Source organism: Leiobunum rupestre, chromosome 7 (assembly GCF_980474605.1).
Source record: "Leiobunum rupestre chromosome 7, qqLeiRupe1.1.hap1, whole genome shotgun sequence".
Classification (NCBI taxonomy): domain Eukaryota; kingdom Metazoa; phylum Arthropoda; class Arachnida; order Opiliones; family Sclerosomatidae; genus Leiobunum; species Leiobunum rupestre.
Genome location: NC_143390.1, coordinates 57,010,246 through 57,031,412, shown reverse-complemented (window position 1 = coordinate 57,031,412; position 21,167 = coordinate 57,010,246). Strand labels below are relative to the sequence as shown.

General features: G+C 33.1%; 1 protein-coding gene across 2 annotated transcripts; it reads left to right on the top strand.

Moving 5' to 3' along the window:
• The first annotated feature begins 3,135 nt into the window (after positions 1-3,135).
• LOC149937552 (uncharacterized) lies at positions 3,136-20,868 on the top strand. Of its 2 annotated transcripts, none has more exons than XM_090181202.1 (8): positions 3,136-3,264; positions 3,859-3,954; positions 4,441-4,583; positions 9,686-9,817; positions 11,726-11,821; positions 17,045-17,364; positions 18,310-18,490; positions 19,624-20,868. In XM_090181202.1, exons 3-8 carry the CDS (start codon positions 4,448-4,450, stop codon positions 20,286-20,288), a joined length of 1,530 nt encoding a protein of 509 aa, XP_090037328.1. In that variant the 5' UTR covers positions 3,136-3,264; positions 3,859-3,954; positions 4,441-4,447; the 3' UTR covers positions 20,289-20,868. The 2 variants fall into 2 exon arrangements, with proteins under 2 accessions (XP_090037328.1, XP_090037329.1); XM_090181203.1 differs by having other exon boundaries at positions 3,138-3,264; positions 4,433-4,583.
• The last annotated feature ends 299 nt before the right edge of the window (positions 20,869-21,167 follow it).

Genomic DNA, 21,167 nt, shown 5'->3' with positions numbered 1-21,167 from the left:
TTTCCGTTTCAGTATTAAATAGCATCGGCCGCGCAATCGAGACTGTTTATTACTGAAAATGCACCGATTCTCGGGGGTAAATAGTGTCGATCGCGCGTTCAATGCTATTTACAACCGAAATCGGGGCTTTTTCCGTTTCAGTATTAAATAGCATCGGCCGCGCAATCGAGACTGTTTATTACTGAAAATGCACCGATTCTCGGGGGTAAATAGTGTCGATCGCGCGTTCAATGCTATTTACAACCGAAATCGGGGCTTTTTCCGTTTCAGTATTAAATAGCATCGGCCGCGCAATCGAGACTGTTTATTACTGAAAATGCACCGATTCTCGGGGGTAAATAGTGTCGATCGCGCGTTCAATGCTATTTACAACCGAAATCGGGGCTTTTTCCGTTTCAGTATTAAATAGCATCGGCCGCGCAATCGAGACTGTTTATTACTGAAAATGCACCGATTCTCGGGGGTAAATAGTGTCGATCGCGCGTTCAATGCTATTTACAACCAAAATCTGTAAACCCCGACTTTCAGTGCTAGATAGTCCGCTAATTAGTATTCGCTATTTACCACCGAAAGTCGGGGATAAAAAGATAGAGGCTATTTACCACCGAAAGGCAAGAGGCGCTATTTACCACCTAAAGTCGGGGGTAAATAGCAACGGCTTACAATAAAACGAAAAGAAGAACCAAGAAAGAACGATCTTTTCGATATATTTAAAATGTCACTATCGGAGCAATGGTATTATAAAATAATCTAATTACAGATCCTCATAATCATATGCTGTATTTGTTTTGGAAAGACGGCTGAAGATTATCCACACAGAACTGTCAAGTCGAGTGTGAGCCACATAATTCCCATCACACCATTTCGTATAACTTCTACCTTGCAAGTGATTTTATTAAAGTGGACTTTAACCATTTTAGTCACGGGTCCAGCGTTTGGTAGTCATAAGGCAATTAGCTACAATTCTCAAAACGTTTGTGCCAAAATTTTGGATAATTTTCTAACGAGATATTTTTTCTTCTTTTGTTCCTTGAATTACTCTTTGATTTTTTAAAGAAAAAGGGGGACACATCTCCCTTTTAACCAGATATCCAATTATAAAAACCCCAAATGTACTTAATGACATGTCCATCGAACCCCAAAGCACTTTTATTAGTAAAAAACTGTAGGAAAGTTGGAACCAGTTGGAACCTTATAACTACCTTTGAAAAATATTGAAATGCAATTCGAATCTACAAACGGATATTAAGTGCAAAAAAAGGATGAAGATGGAGACAGCTCCGTTGAAAAATAACAGGATCTTTGCTTCCGCTGTTAGATTGGACTGAGGGGCAAGATAAAAAATGACAATATCAAAGGAAGAGTTTTACTGTTGTGGGAAGTTTTCACATCTGAAAGCTAGAGAAAAGGTAGTTCGTTATATCCATTAATTTAATTTTACAGGAGTAGACATACTGCTGGTAAATGTTCTTATTTGTTTATAAAGGTGACATCACTGAAACAAATATATCAATTTCCTTTTAAGTCGGAAAAAGAGCGACATGTATGTAGTGGTGTAGTCGGGCCAGGGCGGGGCAGGGCGTCGCCCCGGTACTTTTTTCAAAGGCAGGGCCCCGCCCCGCCTTGGTTTTTCCATTTTGCCAGGGTGGGCCCTGCCTCTTTTTTTTTCAACTTGCCAGGGCGCGCCTTGCTTCTATTTCGTATAACATTTTTCTGGAATAAAGGGTGTGTGAATTTATGATAAATTTTTCCCGCAGAGAAATACCATAACAATTTCAAATCGTTACCTAGTTACGGCCAGCTTCGATCACGCTAAAAATCGAAGTTGGAGGTACATTTATAGCAGCCAGTACAGCCAAATTCGATTTCGCGCGTAATCGAAGTTGGCTGTACCCAGGTAGCGCCCCGGTTCTTTTTATTTTAGGACTATACCACTGCATGTATGACAACCGAAATTTTATTGATATTGTCCAAATGACTCGAAAAGGTAATGACAAATTTTGCATTTTGCTCTCTTTGGAATACCATTTAGTTTAGAATCATTTCCATAGGCCCATTTAATCGTTCTTGATCTTTTACAACAGACAGGGCAGCCGGGTCTAATGTTTCGAAATTTCTAGTAGCAATAGGCTCGGAGGGCACAGGTATTGTATGATGTTCTTATGGCTTCTTTTTTAACCTTCAACACGTTTCCCAAATTATTACATATACAGGGTGTTACGTACTAGTGTACTGAAATTTTTAACAAGTTTAAAATGTCAAATGAACCATGATCCTAAAAAGCCCCGTTTCAGAGTTACGAGCTCTCACAAATCGGTCTAAAACATCGAAATCAACGGAAATGTGAATCTTTATTCTTCCTTGATCCCAATTGTTTTCATAAATTTATTGGTTGATTTTAAGCGATAAAGTGATAAACAGATTGTCGAATTTCAAAAGATCATTGAGAGATCGTTCAGAAGTATGCACCGCCAGATTTTGAACTTACTAAATTTAAACTGGAAAGATTGAATAATTATTAAATATTTCAAATTAATGATAACATCAGCTAAGCCCTAGTAGATTGTGATACGCAAAAACCAAAGACACATAATGGAATTGTTATCTCTTTTAATAAAAAAATAAAAAATATTATTTACAACACCTGTTCAAATTGCCACCTTGGGCTCTAATGCACAAACGACAACGTCGTAAAAATGATTGACGAACATTTTCAAAGACTTCTGGTGTATTACGAATAGTCTCACATCCATCAATTATGTGCTGTCGTAAGTTGTTGATATCTTGCACGTCGGTTTTTGAAAAAAAGGCTTTGAGATGTCCCAAAAAAACGTTTTTCTAAAGCATGAAAAATGTTCCGATTGTGTTCAAATTTACAAGCTAAAGCTTTTGCTCTCTAGTACAGCTTCCCTGAAAATTTCAAAATTCTAGGTTGAATGGTTGTTGCGAAAAATGCACTGTCCGAGCAATTTCAGACACGCTGTACATAATTGTACATGTAAAAAGCTATGAAAAATTAAGAGGCAAACTTATTCGTGTAATAATTGCCTTATATCTTATCTATGACGATTTGCGAATACCAAAACTAAAATAATGATAGCCTTAATTTTACTAAATGTTAGGTTTCAATAGGACTCCATCGCCTTTGAACGTCCTGTAGCACCTTAACAGAAATAAAGATAAGATTAAAATAATTGAGTAGCTGGCGCGTTAAATTATTTTCACACAAAGTCGTTCGGAAAAAAGAAGCAGTTTCGAGTGAAGGTAAGATATATATATTTTCTTAAACCTGTAAAAAAGGATTAAAACGTCTGGGTTGATTTAATTATGTCTGGAATTTGGATAGATGTTATATCCTTGCGTTTAGGAAAAATCTACAAAGCCATGTATTTTATTTTCAAAATTATCCGAACTGAACCTTCCGTTTTACGCTTTCTAAAATCCACTTTTTTTAAAATAAGGAGGGCACAGATTTCAATTTTAAAAATGGAAGCTATCGGAAATAAAGAGCTAAAGATGAACAAAATGAAATTACTTTTAATTCCTGATCACGTTACTTAAGACACATTTTCCCATATCTCTATAAAATAACTTAATTTTTTCTAAATGTTGGGTAATACAATTAGACATTTCATTTATATATTTCAAATACTTTAATGAATTTCGTATTTCTTAAATAAATTTCGTTAAATGATTTTTATTTGATTTTACAATCTTTTTCTTTAGATAATTAAATTTTAATTTTATGAATTGTAATTATAAATAATGTTTTTTGCGATAAATAGCGCTAATTTAATTATTATTATTATTATTATTATTATTGCAAACGAATGCTGGGGCGAAATATTTCTTTGGCAGTCACTATTTCAATTACTTCACATACCAGGCTGATTGTCAAAGCAACGTGATCTGTCGACGCAACAAGTTTTGGGAAATACCTCCTTCATCCTTTAGGTAGGGAAAATGTTCGAACCAAATATAATATAGTATAATTAAATTTAATTAGATATCGAGGTTCTTGAAAGTGGGATTAATAAAAAAATCAGACGATTTATTTTCTATTGTCAATTGTGGAGTCATAAATTTAAAATTTTGTGTAAATTGAAAGCCCATCTATTTGGTATTTCCACTTGGCCAAGTTTCTGTCAAGAAAGGTTTTCGCCTTCCCATAAAAACTTGCTGAGGTTAACGGTAATAGTTAATGTAGGGAGCTGTTGGCTCGCGTGGCATGAAGGGCTTGCCACCACCCTCCTACGCATTGTAACCCGGCCACCTAGTACTTGATCACGCACAAGCAACATTGCTTATGTGGTCGAAGGTGGTGCCTTGCGTATTAGCTCTATTTTTAAAAAAAGTAATCAAGAGAACACTCATGTATTGAAACTTAACTAAACGACGAAATATTCTGAGCCAATCATTGACCCTTTACAAGTTTTACAGCACTGCTATGAAAGACAAAAGAGGAGTAATGAGAGGTGCCTGTCGAGAATGTGAAGGGGAATGCGACGAGTATCAGACTCCTGCCAGCGAAGACGATCAAAAGTGTGTTTACTGCTTGTGCCCTCCAACAAAACACCATAAAAGTAAAATAATTTTATTTTATACGCAAGTTAATGATCCCCTATGGGTAAATGATATCTTTTCATGTCTAATAAGGAATGTGATTAGAATATATATGCGTTTTAGCTTTATCTGGGCTTGAGACGCGTGCATTGTAGTGATTAGCTATTTGTTAAATTGTACCTATTGAGCAATAAAAAATAACCGATCTTAATTATTTCGATATACGTCGGAATATAACTTTGCGATGTAAACGTCTTCCAGTTAACATAAGCCCGGAATCTCCTCGATAGGTAATTTTTGATAAATACCATAGTCTATAACAATTCAAAACGCTTCCATAAAAAAACTTTTTTAATCTTTGGGGTTTATTAAGATAGTTCCCCCCCCCCCCCCCCCAACAATAGATAATAATTAATTAATGCGCCACTTTGTTCAGACGCCAAAGAATATATAAAATGCGGGTTCCAGAAGACCGAGCAGCCCCACCCACATCATTCCATCATGCGCCATCTTAGTTGTCAAAATAAACCAAAATTTAAGAAGGTGGGGGTTAGTGCAAACCCCGCTCACCGATGAACTTAGCAATGTAACAAATACCAATCGATTGCGCTTCGTATACGTTGTCGTATACGTTTCGAAGATATAACTGAAAAAAGGAACTAATATTGAAATACACTACTTCTCAGGGCCGTTGTATTGCGCTAGGTATATTTTGATTTGTGCAAACTTAGTTTTAAAAATAGGCCTAAAACAAGTAATATAATTTTAAATTACCTATATAACTAAAAGAAATCGCTTAAACTTTGTGTGCTCTCTTTGCTTCACCACTTTCGAGTAGTGCGCCGATTTGGTTCAGATGCAAATTATAAATAAAATGGGGGACAGTTTAATTTCTGCCTTTGAGTACGTAATAATTGGTCGAATGGAATATTAATTAGGGGCAATGTATTTCAAAGTGTTGATAAAAGTGTCATAGGACCGTCGCGTGTGTTTGAGAATAGCCCTCAAGTCAGATCCCAAAATGAACTAATTAACGGATTTAGACGTATTATACACAATTTGAACAGAACAATTGCAATAACTACATGGAAAAATAATACTTAATAATTAATATTGTATTTAATGAACATTTTTGAGACCATTATTAATATAATTTACATCTTTACTATGAACGTAAGAAAAAAATTAACCCTCCTACATACCAATATTATTCTTAGTTAGGGTGGGTCACTAGCTAATACATACTTTTTCTCTTTTGTATTAATTTGAACGGGACAGTTTTTGAATAAAATATAATTAATCTAATATGGTTTGTAGTGCGGCCATTGTGAAAAATTTAATTTTTGGTAATTAAAATTAATGATTATGATTAATTTTTAGACAACTATTATTAAAAAATCGGTATAAGGATGGAACTTATAGTTCGAACACAAACAGAGTTATATAAATAATAATACGAGGGGCAACTGTACAATTTGAGGCTTATACGCAATCAGCAGAAATGGTTCGTGCTCTCACTTTCGAGTTATTAGCTGAGATTCGTCTTAAAAAACTAAGAAAGCTATGCAGTTTTTGGGGAAAATATAGAGGTGGTTTTTCTATTCGGACCCGTGATTTTATGGTAGAGACAAACAGCTGTTTGAGGGAAACTCCCTTCACTATTTAGTTATTTAGAAAATATAATATCTGATCAGTTTGATTAACGTTTCAAACTGTAGACAATATGATGTTTGGTATTGCAAAAATTATATCTTTTAAAAAAACCAATTTTGTACCTATAAGTTACATATACTAGTAAATGAGTTATGTTTTTCTCGAATGACACTCAATTAGTAGAAAGGATGACGCCCTTTCTTTCAAGTTAAGAGATAAGATTGGCTTTGAGGGGAAAAATAATGGGATCGTTAAAATTTCATTGCTATTCCCTCCTATTTTTAAAAAGAAAGAATCATGTTATCTCATCTTGTTGAGGAATGTCTTAAGCGATATAGATAGTTTATTCTTAGGTATGAATAAACAAAATTAATTTATAAATTGATTTTACTTCTCTATTGTAGCCTTAAATACCTAGGAGATATTAAGTTAGTAAAATTGCTCTATAAAATGTTTGATTTGTGTTTTGGGTCCCGATTACTCGAGGAATTTAGATGGTGTAGCGACCAATTCAAAATTTTTATGGTTTATTTTATTCACAGTTCCTTTTAACATTTTTTTATTCTTAAAAATATATTTATTTCCCACTTTTTAAAAATTGGACCTTGTCCCTTAGAAATTTATTAACTTGGATAGATTTGGACTACTCTGGTGGCGATGCTGGTCGTCACCACCAGGGGGTGGGGTGAAGCGACTCATAGCTCTATCGTTCTTATTGAAGTGACCACGCAATGGACGGTTATTGGGAAGGGTTCATCTAAAATGACCATGTGGGGAAAGGTATCCTTAGTTTTTATATCGCTCTTCGTACCTTCAGTCTTGTGATTAGCGGGTCCCCATCTTTGGCAAACATTATCAAAGCGATGCAATTTCCAGCAATAGCACAGATTTGCAAATAGCAAACTGATTTGCCACGGCCCTCATTGGCAAACTAAAATTTTCAGACCTCGCTATTTTCGTTAACCAAAGTTCGCAAATTTGTGGTTGTTAAATGCGAAAACGGTATGTGCCGCGACCTAGAGGAATGTATCCACGGCGAGGCCAGTGTTGGCGTGTGCGACCCGGCTTCGAACGAGCGAGGAGATGCTGCTACTGCCCTCCACTAGTTTGGACCTACCCGGATCCGACCACATTACGGCTCAATTTAATATAATATAAACTCATTTATTTTCTATTTAAACCTGACAAATTTATTTATATATTTATCATAAAAGGTAAGCTATAGTAAAAATAAGTCATTTCATGTTAAATTCCACATCAATTAAAGCTCTACCTAGGTAGCCAAAACTCGAATATACTTCTTGTTTCATCAAAGTTTCTTAAACACGTTTTAAGCGCACTTTTTATATTTAAATCATAATGTTCTTAAAAACCAAAACCATGTGTTTTTAGTTGAAATATACTGTGTTAATTAGCTATTTATAGCTATTTAATAGATATTTTAATGAATACCAATAACAAATAACAAAAGATACAACAATTTCTACCTCCTCAAAGTTGTATTTCTTAGATAAATATTCATTTACTATATTTCTGCCCAATCAACTTTAAAAATGTATATAAGGATCATACGTCACGAAATTGTTAATAAAGTTAATCTAATTTAATGAACAGAAATCAGAAAATAAGTTTTTTTAAATATATTTCAAAGTCACTTATGAAATCTTGAAATGAAGCAATTTGATGCGTTCGAAAGTCGAACATTATGCTTGAAAACCGTTCGCCATTTATAAAAAACGCTAAATACAATTAAAGTATTGCTTAAATCATGCAAAATAATAGCTAACTGTAAAATAAATAACTTATTAACTTAATGCACGCCAAATTAGCACTTGTTGTACGATAAATAGTCGCTTATTATATGCAAAATAGTATACACTTAATAAACGAAACCTAAATGCTTCACACATGCCAAATATCTTTTACACTAAAAATATTCGTTTATTACCGTATATTTCAAATAAGAAACTATACGTTTGTTTCTTAAATTAATGTGATTTTAACTAAGTAACCGCATTTTATAATCGGAAAGTACAAAAAACACTTAGAACGTGTTTCACAAAGTATTTTTAACTGGTGACATGATACACGTTTACTAAAGGAGAAACCTTGATAAAACTCGTGGTATGTATACTTGTTGTTTCTACCTGGGAATGGCCGAAACTTACAAGGAGACGACCCGAGGTGTAACGCACCGATTTTGTTTAAACTTGGGTGTTTTGTAGACCATGTTACTTGAAACACCCTAAAGGGAAATGTCTCCATAGGCAACCGTTTTGCCATGGCAACCAAAAATTATTTTGACAACACAAAAAGGAAATTTTCCCATTAAATATAACATAGGAATCTGACCAATTTTAAGTGTACCTTCTGTAAAAATTTTAATCAATTTCGAACTTTTTCATTATTTTTTTATTTATATTTTCTATTTTTAGCATTTTAAAATTTTTTTAACATTTGTAGAGGGTGGTACCCTTAAAATCTATCAGATTCCCAAGTTATTTTCCATAGGAAAAATTCCATTTTGTGTTGCCAAAAACATTTTTGGGTGCCATGGCAAAATGGTTGCCTATGGAAACATTTCCCTTTGGGGTTTTTCAAGTTACATGAAGGTCTACCAAACACCTGAGATTTAACAAAATGGGTGTGTTACACCTCGGGTAGTCTCCTTGTTAGAAAAGAATATGTTATATTTTAGTTCGAAACACATAGAAGCTAGCTTCAAGTTTAATTTTTAAATGCTAGTTGCAGTAGCATAGCCAGAAACTCGTCAAGGGGGTCCCAGACTACGTTAAATTAAAGTAATTAAAGGACGGGGGTAAAAAATTAGCTCAGGAAAGATACGATCAAGGGAAGGGTTTGGACATTAAAACTCTTCCCTTGTCTGCGCCCCTAGTTATTTTTCTCCCATTTTGAAATATAAATTACCAATTTATTAAAATATTTAGCAAATATATCAGGTACCAAGAACTGGAGTAAATAAGGTTTACATTTAGTTGACAATCTTATGTTATATACACCAAATTTATACGAAGGAACAACGTGTAGTGGAACCTATCCACGAAAAGGTGTTTTATTTACCAACTTTACACGTTGAAACGACGGATAATTTTTTCTCAACAGGGACTGTAATTAATGAATACCAAATATAATTAAAATTCCAACCCACCTTTTTTTACCGTCTATTGAGTTTCAAAGGTGGAAAATGCGCGTCGATACTTTATTCATGGACACGAGTCATGCAGGTTTAACTTATATAAAGCTGACATTTTATTACAAATATCTAGTCACTTAAAGATTTTTTATTGGAAAATCATCTGAACTATTTGGGAAAAAACTATGTGCGTGTTTAGACAACCATAAATTAAAACTTACTTTCACTCGTAAGAATTTCATAAAAATAATAGAAGTTATTTTTTTTCTTAAATGTCCTCTGATCTGAATTGTAAAAACAATTTGTTCTTTATAGTTACAAAAGCCGAAGTATTTCATGAGAAAGATTTATCGAATGATGTCAAGGAAGTGACGGAAAAGGAATCGCTAGGGGGAGCCACAAACTTAAATGACCTCCTAAATGAGGAAGACCAAGACAGCCCTTCTTGTAAGTAATTGAAACCCAGTTTATTACTGTTTTGTAATAGTTGAACAATAAAACTATACGGCTAAGAAATTCATTCATATTGTTACGATGAAAATGTTTCTTCTAAAATATTGATTATAGGTAATTTTAATCAAGAAAGATTTTTTTTGGACATATGATTTTCAGCGTTATTCTAAACCAACCTAGCACAGTTCGCTAAAGTGCTCTTCCCGTGTTATGACAATCAAATATAATTGACGAAGTTGAACAGGAAAAACATAGCGCTTGCGAATCGTCTCTAAAACATTATTTGCATATTGCATTATAATAATACAATAAAAGAAATAAAATTAGATAGCAATTCCATATGCGTTGTTAAAATTTGTTGTGAATTAAAAACTTCGTTAAATTTGCATATATGAAGATGATCTGCTAAGCAGATCGAAACTGAGTAAGACAAGGCTTAGTGCCTTTTTAATTAAAAATCTCATATATGCAAATTTAACGAAGTTTTTTATTCACAAAAAATTTTAATACAATAAAAATACATGTTTATTATACGTGTATATTATCAAAAATGCATTTATTTGTTTTTAGGTAGAATAATTAATAAATAAATAAATGTTATAACGATCGAATGACTCAAGAGGGGTAAAAAACGTCAGCGGGGTGTATTTCAATTATCTCGGAAAACGTCAGATTTGGAAAGTCAATGATTTGTTGGGGTTAACAGGCATACGCTTCGAGCGTGAATGGGACTGGGACCAACGGTAAAATTCGTCTCAACATAGCCATTATCCCTAATTATAAAAAAAAACAATTTCTGATAATATTAAATAAATTGTATATTATTTGTTAATTTTTTTCGCGCGAAATATCCGCATCTGTAAAATAACAAATGTATCGAGTTTTCTATTTAAGTTGTAATTGATCTTTACTTTGTTGCATTTCTATTTCACTAGTTTATTAACTAACCAAAACCTAGTTCCCCTACAAATTAAAGTCACTAGAAAACACAGAGCCCGAAAGACGAAGATTGTATTATATAGCTTTAGAAAAGGGTGTTTCAGCTTTATATATAAACAATTAAAATCAGTTAAACATATATTTTTCTACACATGTAGAATAAAGTATTCAGCCTTCATAAGGGTTACTTTCACACATTCTAGAAATCGACCACTCGTCGGAAGAGGCAAAAACCAGCTTACAAATACTATAACTAGGGTTCTACAGCTGGGAGGAGCTACTTAATAGGAGAGTGAAGTTTTTTAATTGCGAGTTGGTATTCGGACGACGATTGCCTTCGTTTTTCCAAGTTTTAGTGGAGTTTGCTGCTGAAAAATAATAACGAAACAAAAATTACCACGCGATTTTCTTTTTTAAAAAACGTTTTTTATCGTCTATATGCTCATGCTACTCGTTAAACATTAACGCCTTCCGTTAAAAATGTCTTTATTTTCCCATGGTAAAGCATTTAACAGTTTACGCCCTGCAGATTTATTTTTAGTTGCGTGGCTTCTGAAATAGCAGTAGTACTTGTGTAGTAGAATTGGTTTAACAATCGAATTGCGTTCATTGGCATAGAAAAAGGAGGAAATAAGGGTCAAAGTCATAAACTGCTTGACTGTTCTTAATTTTAATACATTTTTTCGCCCCCGGAAATATTACCGAAGTATAAATTATCTTTACTTATTTCTGTCTCAGCCGATTTGCTAGCTTAAGCCCCTGTTGTTATAAGTAACTATTCACCGTTTTATGAGCGTGTTTAATAGACATTATTACAAAATGGATATAATTTGGGCAATTTTAAATTTGCGGTTTAAAACAAAAAAATATGACCTGTGCCGTCAAGTGTCGAAAACGCGCCTTTTATAACCTAGCCTTAAGTCTTCTCATCTCAGATTTAAATATATGATTTGTTTCCTACAGTTAAAGATTCTGTAGAATTTCAAGAAAAAGATTCTGCGAATAATTCCACGGAAGTCAACATAAATGAAAACTCACCTACGCCAGAGTATCAAAAACGTAAGCCAGCGTCATGGTATTGAGTTCTTTACTTTTATACGATAGCCACTACACACTACTGGGTAAGCGGACATGGTTAGAAAAATCTGACCTGTAATAATTATATTGATCACTTTGCTGATAAATGATTCACGAATCGTTACCTGCAAACTAAGCCCGATCTCAACTTAAGTAAATTATGTCGCTCCAAGGCAACATACTTTTAACTAAAACTAACGAAATCATAAAATGACCAAAGGAATTGAAACGATTAAAAAAATTCCTTTTTACGAATTTATTTCTAATTTAAATATTGTTTAGCCTGGTCCAAAGAACAAAAGTATGCATTTCCAATTTTCCCTAGTTCCTATATTTGGTCCAGAATCAGTGGTAAAAGCTCGACAAAACTTTGTATAGTCTTTTTCTCACAAAAATTAGTTTATATTGGTTGGCGTTGTAGTCTCTTGCGTCGCGGGTTCAGGTTGACTGACATATTACATTTTCCATATTTAAAACTGTGTTACTTAGTTGTCATCCAGTTTAACATATTATTCGATGAATTATCGTACGTGGAATTATTTGTAAATATTTTCCATAAGAAATGGTTTAATATAGAAAATAGAATGAATTAATCGGAATGTGTGATAAATGGAAACCCCCAAATTTCCATTTATCACACATATTCCGATTTATTTATTATATTTTCTTGCTAATTGTATTACCTTTATTTAGCCATTTCTTATGGAAACTTTTGACCACTAACTTCACGTACGAAAATCCCTCTAATAATAAGTTAAAATTAATGAAAAAATAAGTAACGTAGTTTCTATTTCAAATATGGAAAAGTTAATAGTTTGTCAGTCAACCTGAACCCACGAGGCACGAAACTACAAAGCGATCCAATATAACGTCTCCAAATAATAAATTTATACCGTGTGATCTTCTCCAGTTTCATTGTTTTTTTAATTAATAAGTTCAATAATGGTTTTTGTTTTAACCAGAGTGATCTACTAAGTTTTGTCGAAATTTTGACCACTGATACTGGACTAACTATAGGAACTAGGGAAAATTGGCAATGGAACATTTTGCTCCTTTGACCAGGCTTAACAACAAATTTTTAGTTGAAATAAATCCGTCGAAAGCCATTTCCGACAAAAGAAGTGCGTTGTCCTTTTATTATACTTTTTGTATAACATTAGTGTTTTTCTGTGCGAACTGATTCGAATTTTGTTCAGTTTCTTAAGTACCATGTGCAAATTTGGTTTTATATTTTTGGATTTCGTTTATTGTTGATATGTTTTCTGATTACGATTGCCCAATGTTTCGCTTAAATTTAACTAACTATATATTACTATATAGTTATAGTAAGACATAATTATGATGTTTTTCGGTAATGGGGTAAAGGATTAATTTTCGAATTAATTCGTGGTAGATACTGTGTTGAAAATGTCGAAAAATCCTGTTGCCTTATTGTCGTCAGTTTGCACAGAACAATTTTTTCAAATACTTCTAACAGTGTCTAATTTAAGAAGCGCTTAAAGATGAGTTCATAATATTCCTTATATATCATATATTTTTTTATGTTATCTCGCAACGTTTTTCAATCTGCATTATTCAAATATTGAAGAAAGACATCCTTACAGAAACATAATAAATACAATGTTGAGCAGATTTTAAGGCTATTAACAATCTATTACAGTATGTCAATATGATCCTCCGCCATAAACGGTAATTAAATCAGAATAGTTTATCATTTTTTCATTTAATCTGGCGTCTAGAAACGTGATTGACGCAGTTGAAACATACGACGGTGACTTTAAAAAAAAATCAACAGAGTTGTTTATCTTGGTGGCTGATATTTAAACAATGTTTAGGGAAAGGGTCAGCAAATCAAATAAATTTAGTAAATAAAGTTGATTGGTTGTAATTGGAAAGCGATTTATCTGTAACTATTGATCCATTTGCAAGTTAGCAATTGAGATTACGATTCGGTAGAACGAGATGTGTGAAGCCAAGAGCAGGAGCACGTGAAAACGTCTTCTTGCTAGTGTACTTATTTTTTATCTTTGAAAAAGATGTGAATATAATTACTTAATCAATTCAGTACGTTACCGTCGAATAAAGTTTGTATACAAGTATGCTTTATACATCTATTGAAAAGATCAGAATAGAATTTCTTTATCAATTCGGTACTTTACCGTCGAATAAAGTTTGTATAGATGTATGCTTAATACATTTATTGCACACCAAAGTAGAAAAATAAATCTTATCAAAACGCTTCGTTTCATTTTCAGATAGTGGTTTGATATTTGGGAAAGTCAGTCAACTATCTAATCAAATTGGATAAAAAAAATTTAAATAAGGTTTATAATTTCCTTAAGATAAGTTTGGTTAATCAATGGGAAGCTTTATTCATTCTTAGGAACTGTTTACAGTAAATGTAAGGTAATATCTATTAATTCTATTGCTCGACAAAGCTTATGGGCTTTTGCGACTTTGCAATAAATAAGACTTAGTTTTCTATGGACACATTACTCCTTACTCTCTCGGTCTATTGCTCGGACTCCTTTGTCGAAATTCTACGCTCTAACCAAAATAGAGAAGAATAGGTTTAATCTTGAAAATATCGATGTAGCCTTTCGTAAAAATAAGATAGTGATTAAAGAAGCAGCCGAGAAAGAGTTTCAAACTATAGAACAACTAGCAGAGAAACTTGTATATCCCACCCTGTTAGTCAGTTCGCATGTTGAAAAAATCGTGCGTTTTGTAATAGAAGCATGCTAATTTGTATACGTAATTTTTTTATGGTAAATTGACTTAAGACGGGAGGCCATCCGTATCTATTACGGCCGTAAGAAGTTATTAAAACGCGCCGTCAAGTGCAATCGTCCCACTCTAACGACCCCCGGCATAAGCGCCTGTCCACGTGACTCGTTCGTATGAGAGGGGTGTGTTTAAGGGGGCATCTTTAAAAGCAATTTTTTCCATTTTCTTTACTTGGTCGGTTTTTAGTTTAAAACATGTAAAGTTAAACGTATATTTATAATACTATTTTTCAACTCGGAAATATATAAAACAAAATTGCAAAGAAGAATATATATTCTTAAATTATCGAACCTTTATACATCATTTATCGAGGTTAGGAATTTCTCAAATATAACAGTTATTACTTTATTTACATGATACGTAACCGACTCTGAAACAACGTTGGCCCGACTTTACATTCACCCGAATTACCGACCCATTAACAAGATGAATGGCCGACTAGGGAACGACGTTGGTCCGTTTTTACTTGAGTCTGAGTTGCCTACCCAATTACAAGCAAACTGACTGTGAATAGATATGTTACCAACTCTGAAACAACAATGGCCTGTTTTGCAACGAACTCTTATTCTGATTTAATAACTATTAATTTAAACAATGATATTTTGCTTAAGGTAAACGATTTTTAGAAAAATTGACGTACTATCGACGTGAATTAAAAAACACTGTTATACCTGCTAGTCCATTTAGTCCTTTTTACAAAAGAAAATTGTAATAAAAATCACATTTAAGTTTAAATGAAATGAAGTAGTAAACAAACGCCATGAACATCTTTCGACTTATATATTTATTCAAATATAAAATATAAGATTTATTTTATAATTCGTGTATTTAATATGTATATTAGGCACGAACATATCCAAATAAAATTTATAATTTTAATAAAGGAACTTTAAAATCAAAGTTAAGTGACAGTTAAAAAATGCAAAGTTATAATAAATTATGTAGTGCCCATTTGTCAAATCAGAGCTATTGTCGAAAAAAGTTATCTTAAAAGTTTTACACGTAGTTCAAAACCGAGTTATTAAAACAAATAACGACGAAGACGAGCTTCGTCGTTATTTGTTTTTGATCACGATTCTTGTCCGAACTCTTAACTTCTTATAACTCCCGTTTCTTTCCGTGTGTTTCAACTAATATTTCAGAACTTCTTCAATGTCAAATAGCTTTACGATATTACGCTAATTGTCGAACAGATTGTGCATTTAATAGATACATCTTTCAGTTAGAGATAAATTTAAAAATTAATTTAACCGAATTCACACTTATGAATTTAATTTAGCTAGTCTTTACATTGTAAACCAAAGCTTGGACCTTATTGTTATATTCTATTGCTTTAAACTTGCTTCACTGCTAGTCAATATGTCGTTGTAAACAAAAGAAAACCAAGGCCTAATTTCTAGCAGCAAGGGTTACTGATCATTCTGCGAATTAAATGGATCACGTTTATTAAAACGTTGATGTAAAGACTGATTTTTTAGTCGATTGCGATATATCTGACCTTAACCCAAATATAATTTCAACTGATTACCCTTTAAATCAAAATTAACTATACCCACGTATAAACCTATCAAAATTGAACACCAATAAATTCGCAGATAAAATGAGGAAAACTAAATGGGACGCCATTTTCAATGTAAAAAATGTAAATGAAGCATTTGAATACGCCCACAATTAAATTCTAGAATAAAATATTTTCCATATTTTACCCGAATAATAAACGTAGAAAGTCCAATGAATGGATCAATGACAATATTAAAAAGGATGATAAAATTAGCGAATAAGTAGATTAGTCCATTAGAAAAGGGATAATAAAGCTAAACCGTAAATAAATTTGAAGAAATTTAAAAACTTACTAATAGCTCGTACCGATAGGTCTTCGAGCAAACAAAAAGACGCGAAACTCGGACCAAATAGATCTTCGAGTGAAAAACTAACTTTAATTAAATAAAATAGCTAGAAATTCCAACGGTAAACCGGTTACGTCCTATTTGGGACTCGTCACTACCGTGCGGGAAATATGGCTTCCGACTAAAACACCGAATAGAGAACCTAAGCATGAATATTAAAAACTTCAAAACGAGTTGCATAGCAACGGAAAGCCGAATAGGGGGAGAGTGGTGGAGATCAGTATATACGCAATGTTAAGTTAAAAGGAACCACCTATGGACTGCATTGTAAAGGATGATAAAATTAGCGTATTATACATTGCGTATTTATAGTTTTCAAAGTCTACATTTTTAACGTATTAAAATTTAAATTTCAAATCTTGTTTTAGCGCAGTCAGCAGAGATAAGATGGTGATAAGATAAACTTCGCCTGGAAAAAGTGTCAAAAAGCAAAAAGCAAATTATTTCTGAATGTTTTTAAAAAATGACAGTTTGGCAGATATAAGAGAATTTAAAAATAAATAAATTCCAGGTGGACCAGCTATGGATTCTTCGGAAAAATCCTCATCAAAAAGCGGAAAACCCTTCATCACATTAAGTGGATTAATTAAAGGCGTCAAGAGTTTCCAAGTTCTACAGGGTTATAAATATGTGATCAAGTACAGCACCACGGGAACTGGATCGAGTGTGGTCAGAGTGCTCGACACTACTTTGAAAGGCAACAATAAATGGATTATTCGATTCGATAAACCGCACGGAGTTAAAGTTCCCTTTGAACATATCAACGTTAATCCGAAAGTTTCCGGTCTCGGAAAGGATCCTCACTTGTGGATGCCGCCTGGTGGCACTCAAGTTAGTTATTATACAATTTACGATTTATGTTATTAGATCAATTTAATGGTTCTGGTAATGTGATATTATATTATGAAAGGTCAGCCAATTTAAAGGAAATTTCATGTTAAGATTTCCACTGGAAAATCTGACATATGGTGCTTGAACAAAAATGAAGGCAGACCTACGTCATCAGATATCAATCTCGGAGCGCTCAGATATCTTACTAGTAAAGGGCACTTAAAAATGGCTAAACCTTGTTTTCTGACCTATTACTGTTGAATCAGAAAATATTCGACATTGCCAAGCGAAAAGACAAATCCTAAATAGAATTTTCTAGGCAATAATATTAATTCGCAGATGTTTAAAATCTTTTCAATTTAGACCTTTAAATATGTTTTGCACTGCCTTTTAGAATGGGTTACTTGCGACATCAAAAAAGCCAATGTTTGTTCTTAATGAACCAGAAATAAGTTATTAAATAAAAACTCAAAGCCAGACTTCTAGCCGACAACGGTTCTTGAGAGTTATCTCTCCCATTGGAAGAAGACCTTATGAGTTGCTGGCAGCGATGTGGCATCGTATATAAGTTGGATAGCAGCGTCCAGATAACAAACCCATTAGAAATAATATAATTACGTTTACTATTATGAATGTTTTAAATTGATTTATTTCGTAAGTGGTTAATAACTGAAATATTATCAAAACCGCACTCCGTGTTAGAAAATACAACTTGAAAAGTGATACAAAACGTCCCTTCTACCATCTGTGTTTCCACAAAATTAGTCTAGATATAATATTTTTTTAAATTAAAACAAGTATTAAAACAAGTTCCAATTTAAACTAATTTGCCGCCTGTTTCAAAATGTAAACGACTTAATATATAAATGCCACATGCGCAAAAGACATCTCTCAAACCTTCGGTATTACCAATATAGTAATTCGGCTCCGTTTTAAATCTTTTAGGTGGCAAAAGGTACTGCCGAGACGATAAAAGTGATAAACCAAGTGGCCTTGCCCCTGGCCATTGTTGTGGAATGCGCTGTAATTGGGAAATCTGTCTACAACGATGTACAAAACAAAACGAGCCGCAATTCCGTAGAAGCTGTGGCGCAATCAGCTGGAGGCTGGACTGGCGGATTCGGAGGTACTGTCATTCATTGTACTCTAATGATCGTAATAGTGAGATAATACCTGACGGTGTTCTTGTTATTTTTTTTACTGTTTTTTTTAGAAATTATTACTTTTTTCAATATAAATATTCAATACTTTGTGACTTTAAGCTATTTAACCTAAAATAAAATTCGTATTTAATTTAATTCCCCAAAATTGTTTTGAAGAACCTGTTCTGGCATTTTATATTTTAGAATAATAATAATTTTTAAAATAAGTAGCAAAAAACATATTTGTTATCGTGTCGTTGCATCACGATGGGTACATTCTATCTATTCAAGTCAGTTACGCACCTTAAATGAGAATGAAACGTATTAGGATTCGAAAAGAACCTATCAAGACATTCTTTTTCTTCACTGTGGTACTTGATAGAGTTCTAGTTGGGGAGTCGTTTCATCGGTATTAGTTTATTAGATTAATCTCCGAAACGTTTTACGCTTTTTCTTTGAGATATGACATTGTAAATAGATAAAAATTGTCTAATTCTAAACACTGCAATTTTAAATAATTATTTTAAATTTCTATTAATTACAAAAAGATGTTCTAGCGTTATGGCCCCAAATTTTACTTATGAGGAGAAGGGCATTTTATGACCTGGTCCATATTGTTTTTTGAGGTAATAAAATGTTTATAAGCACTAAATGTACAAAAACAACTTTTTATTTAAAAACGTGGATGACGGGCAACTAGTTTTCCAGTTTTCTTTAAATAAAATGTAATATGTGAAAGGTTCAGAAGTGTGTTCTAGAGGTCCCAATGAGTCAAAAATGTCTCAAGAAAATGGTTCTTAAAGCTTTTTTTGAAATTTGAGCCCTTTTCAAAATAACCTTACTTCTAAGTTACACCATATTTAAATTCTGCCACTTGTTCTTAATTTTATCGTTTCACTGATATAATACAAACGAATAATTTGATAAAAACCATTTAGTTAATGGAATAACAAGGCTGCGTATTGTAATTTGAAACGAAGTGCTTTAGAATCCACGTTTATAAGACATTTTTCAATCATTGGGCCCATAGAAAACGCTACTAAATTGCTCACATATTTCACCTTAACACGTGGTTTATGTTTTGTGTTAAAACATTTATTGATTTCTGGAATTGCAGGGGCAGCTCTAGGCGCATCGATAGGAACAGCAATCCTACCTGGAATAGGGACTATTATCGGAGGAGTCGTCGGCTCAGTGAGCGGAGGCATCGGCGGTTCATTGGGAGTCGGGGCAGCAGTCGAGAAAATCGCCGATGTCTATGATTACGGAATGGAAGAAAAGGTTTGCGAAAATTGCCAAAATAAGTTTAAGATTCGAAAATACAAAGGCGAAAAACGGAGATTCTGCGACGAGTGTTATTACGTGTTGGACCTAGAATGCGAATCTTGCGGTGAAAAGTTCTTAATTCAAAATTTTAAGGATGAAAAAGGTTTATATCCTGGATTTTGCCACGGTTTGTGTCCTGCTGTGAAGAAGCTCGGAGAAAATGCATTGTATGTCGTTTTGGAAGATAATTGTATCAAATGTAAAGGTGAATTTAAAACTAGAAGTTACGACTGGGATCTCAACTTGAATATTTGTCATTCGTGTTCGTCCGCTGAATACCTCCAAGTGACGCAACAAATTGACAAGAAAGCTGAGATATTAGAGATGCACCACCTTGTGTGCGAATTTTGTGGAGAAAAACTTTTTCTTAAAATTTCGAAGAATGAGAGCAGTTCTGAATTTCGTCATAAATATTGTCCAAATGCAAAGCCCAACATTTTTAACGAATTATTATAACTATTCAAAATTCAAATTTAGCTTGAGTTGGCATTGTCTTCTGCAGGTTACCAAAAGTGTCTTGATTTTCCCCGATATAATTATTAAAAAGCTTAATTTCTTCATCTTTATGAAATAGGTTCCGACTATCAATCTTATTGATGTTGAAATTAGTTTTCCACCGTTAACGGAACATTTTAAGCAATCATATACACCATAAACTTAACTTTTTCTTTAAATTGGCTTTAATCCCTGAAGTTATACCTAGGTGACAAAAATTCTCAATTTTTTGTGTTATATTTTTAACTCTTAATCCATTCTCATTCGGGATAGGCGTTAATTTCTGTTTAAAAAATTAAAATTGAAATGAACTATCGAAAATATTTCACACATTAAAAGAATACAACAAATGCAAGATAATTTTCCTCTTAAGTAATTTTTTCAACAGACAACTTTGTAAAACATTTTTAATAACTTTGCCGTTTACGACAGTTATTTTATATTTCAAAGAAACGCAACGTATTTTCAAAATTACTATATTTATGATTACTAAAAATTATTGATCATTTTTTTTGTGAACAGTCTTTGCTGAGGACCATGAAATAAAGTTTCATATGAATGAAAATAAATCTCAGTTTTGAGCACAATACTACAGTAATTAATGGGTTGTCTTTTTGAAGTGTAAATTTATATTCGAGAAAATTTTTAAACCAATAATTTCTCCATTGTAGATGTATATTTTGTATTAATAATTTAAAAAGATATCATATATATCAATAACAGCGCCGATCATTGCCCAAGTAGAGAAAGTATGCATATTTTCCCCTTTAAAGTTATTCATAATTGACCACTGGCCATCGAGGTTGTGGTAAACTTATTTATCTACATCCGGTGATAAAA

Excerpts from the sequence above, each read along its gene's own strand:
- LOC149937552 (XM_090181202.1), top strand. The coding sequence starts at position 4,448 with ATGAAAGACAAAAGAGGAGTAATGAGAGGTGCCTGTCGAGAATGTGAA. Across the intron at positions 4,584-9,685 it reads TCCAACAAAACACCATAAAA|TTACAAAAGCCGAAGTATTT; the intron begins GTAAAATAATTT and ends TGTTCTTTATAG. Across the intron at positions 11,822-17,044 it reads TACGCCAGAGTATCAAAAAC|GTGGACCAGCTATGGATTCT; the intron begins GTAAGCCAGCGT and ends AATAAATTCCAG.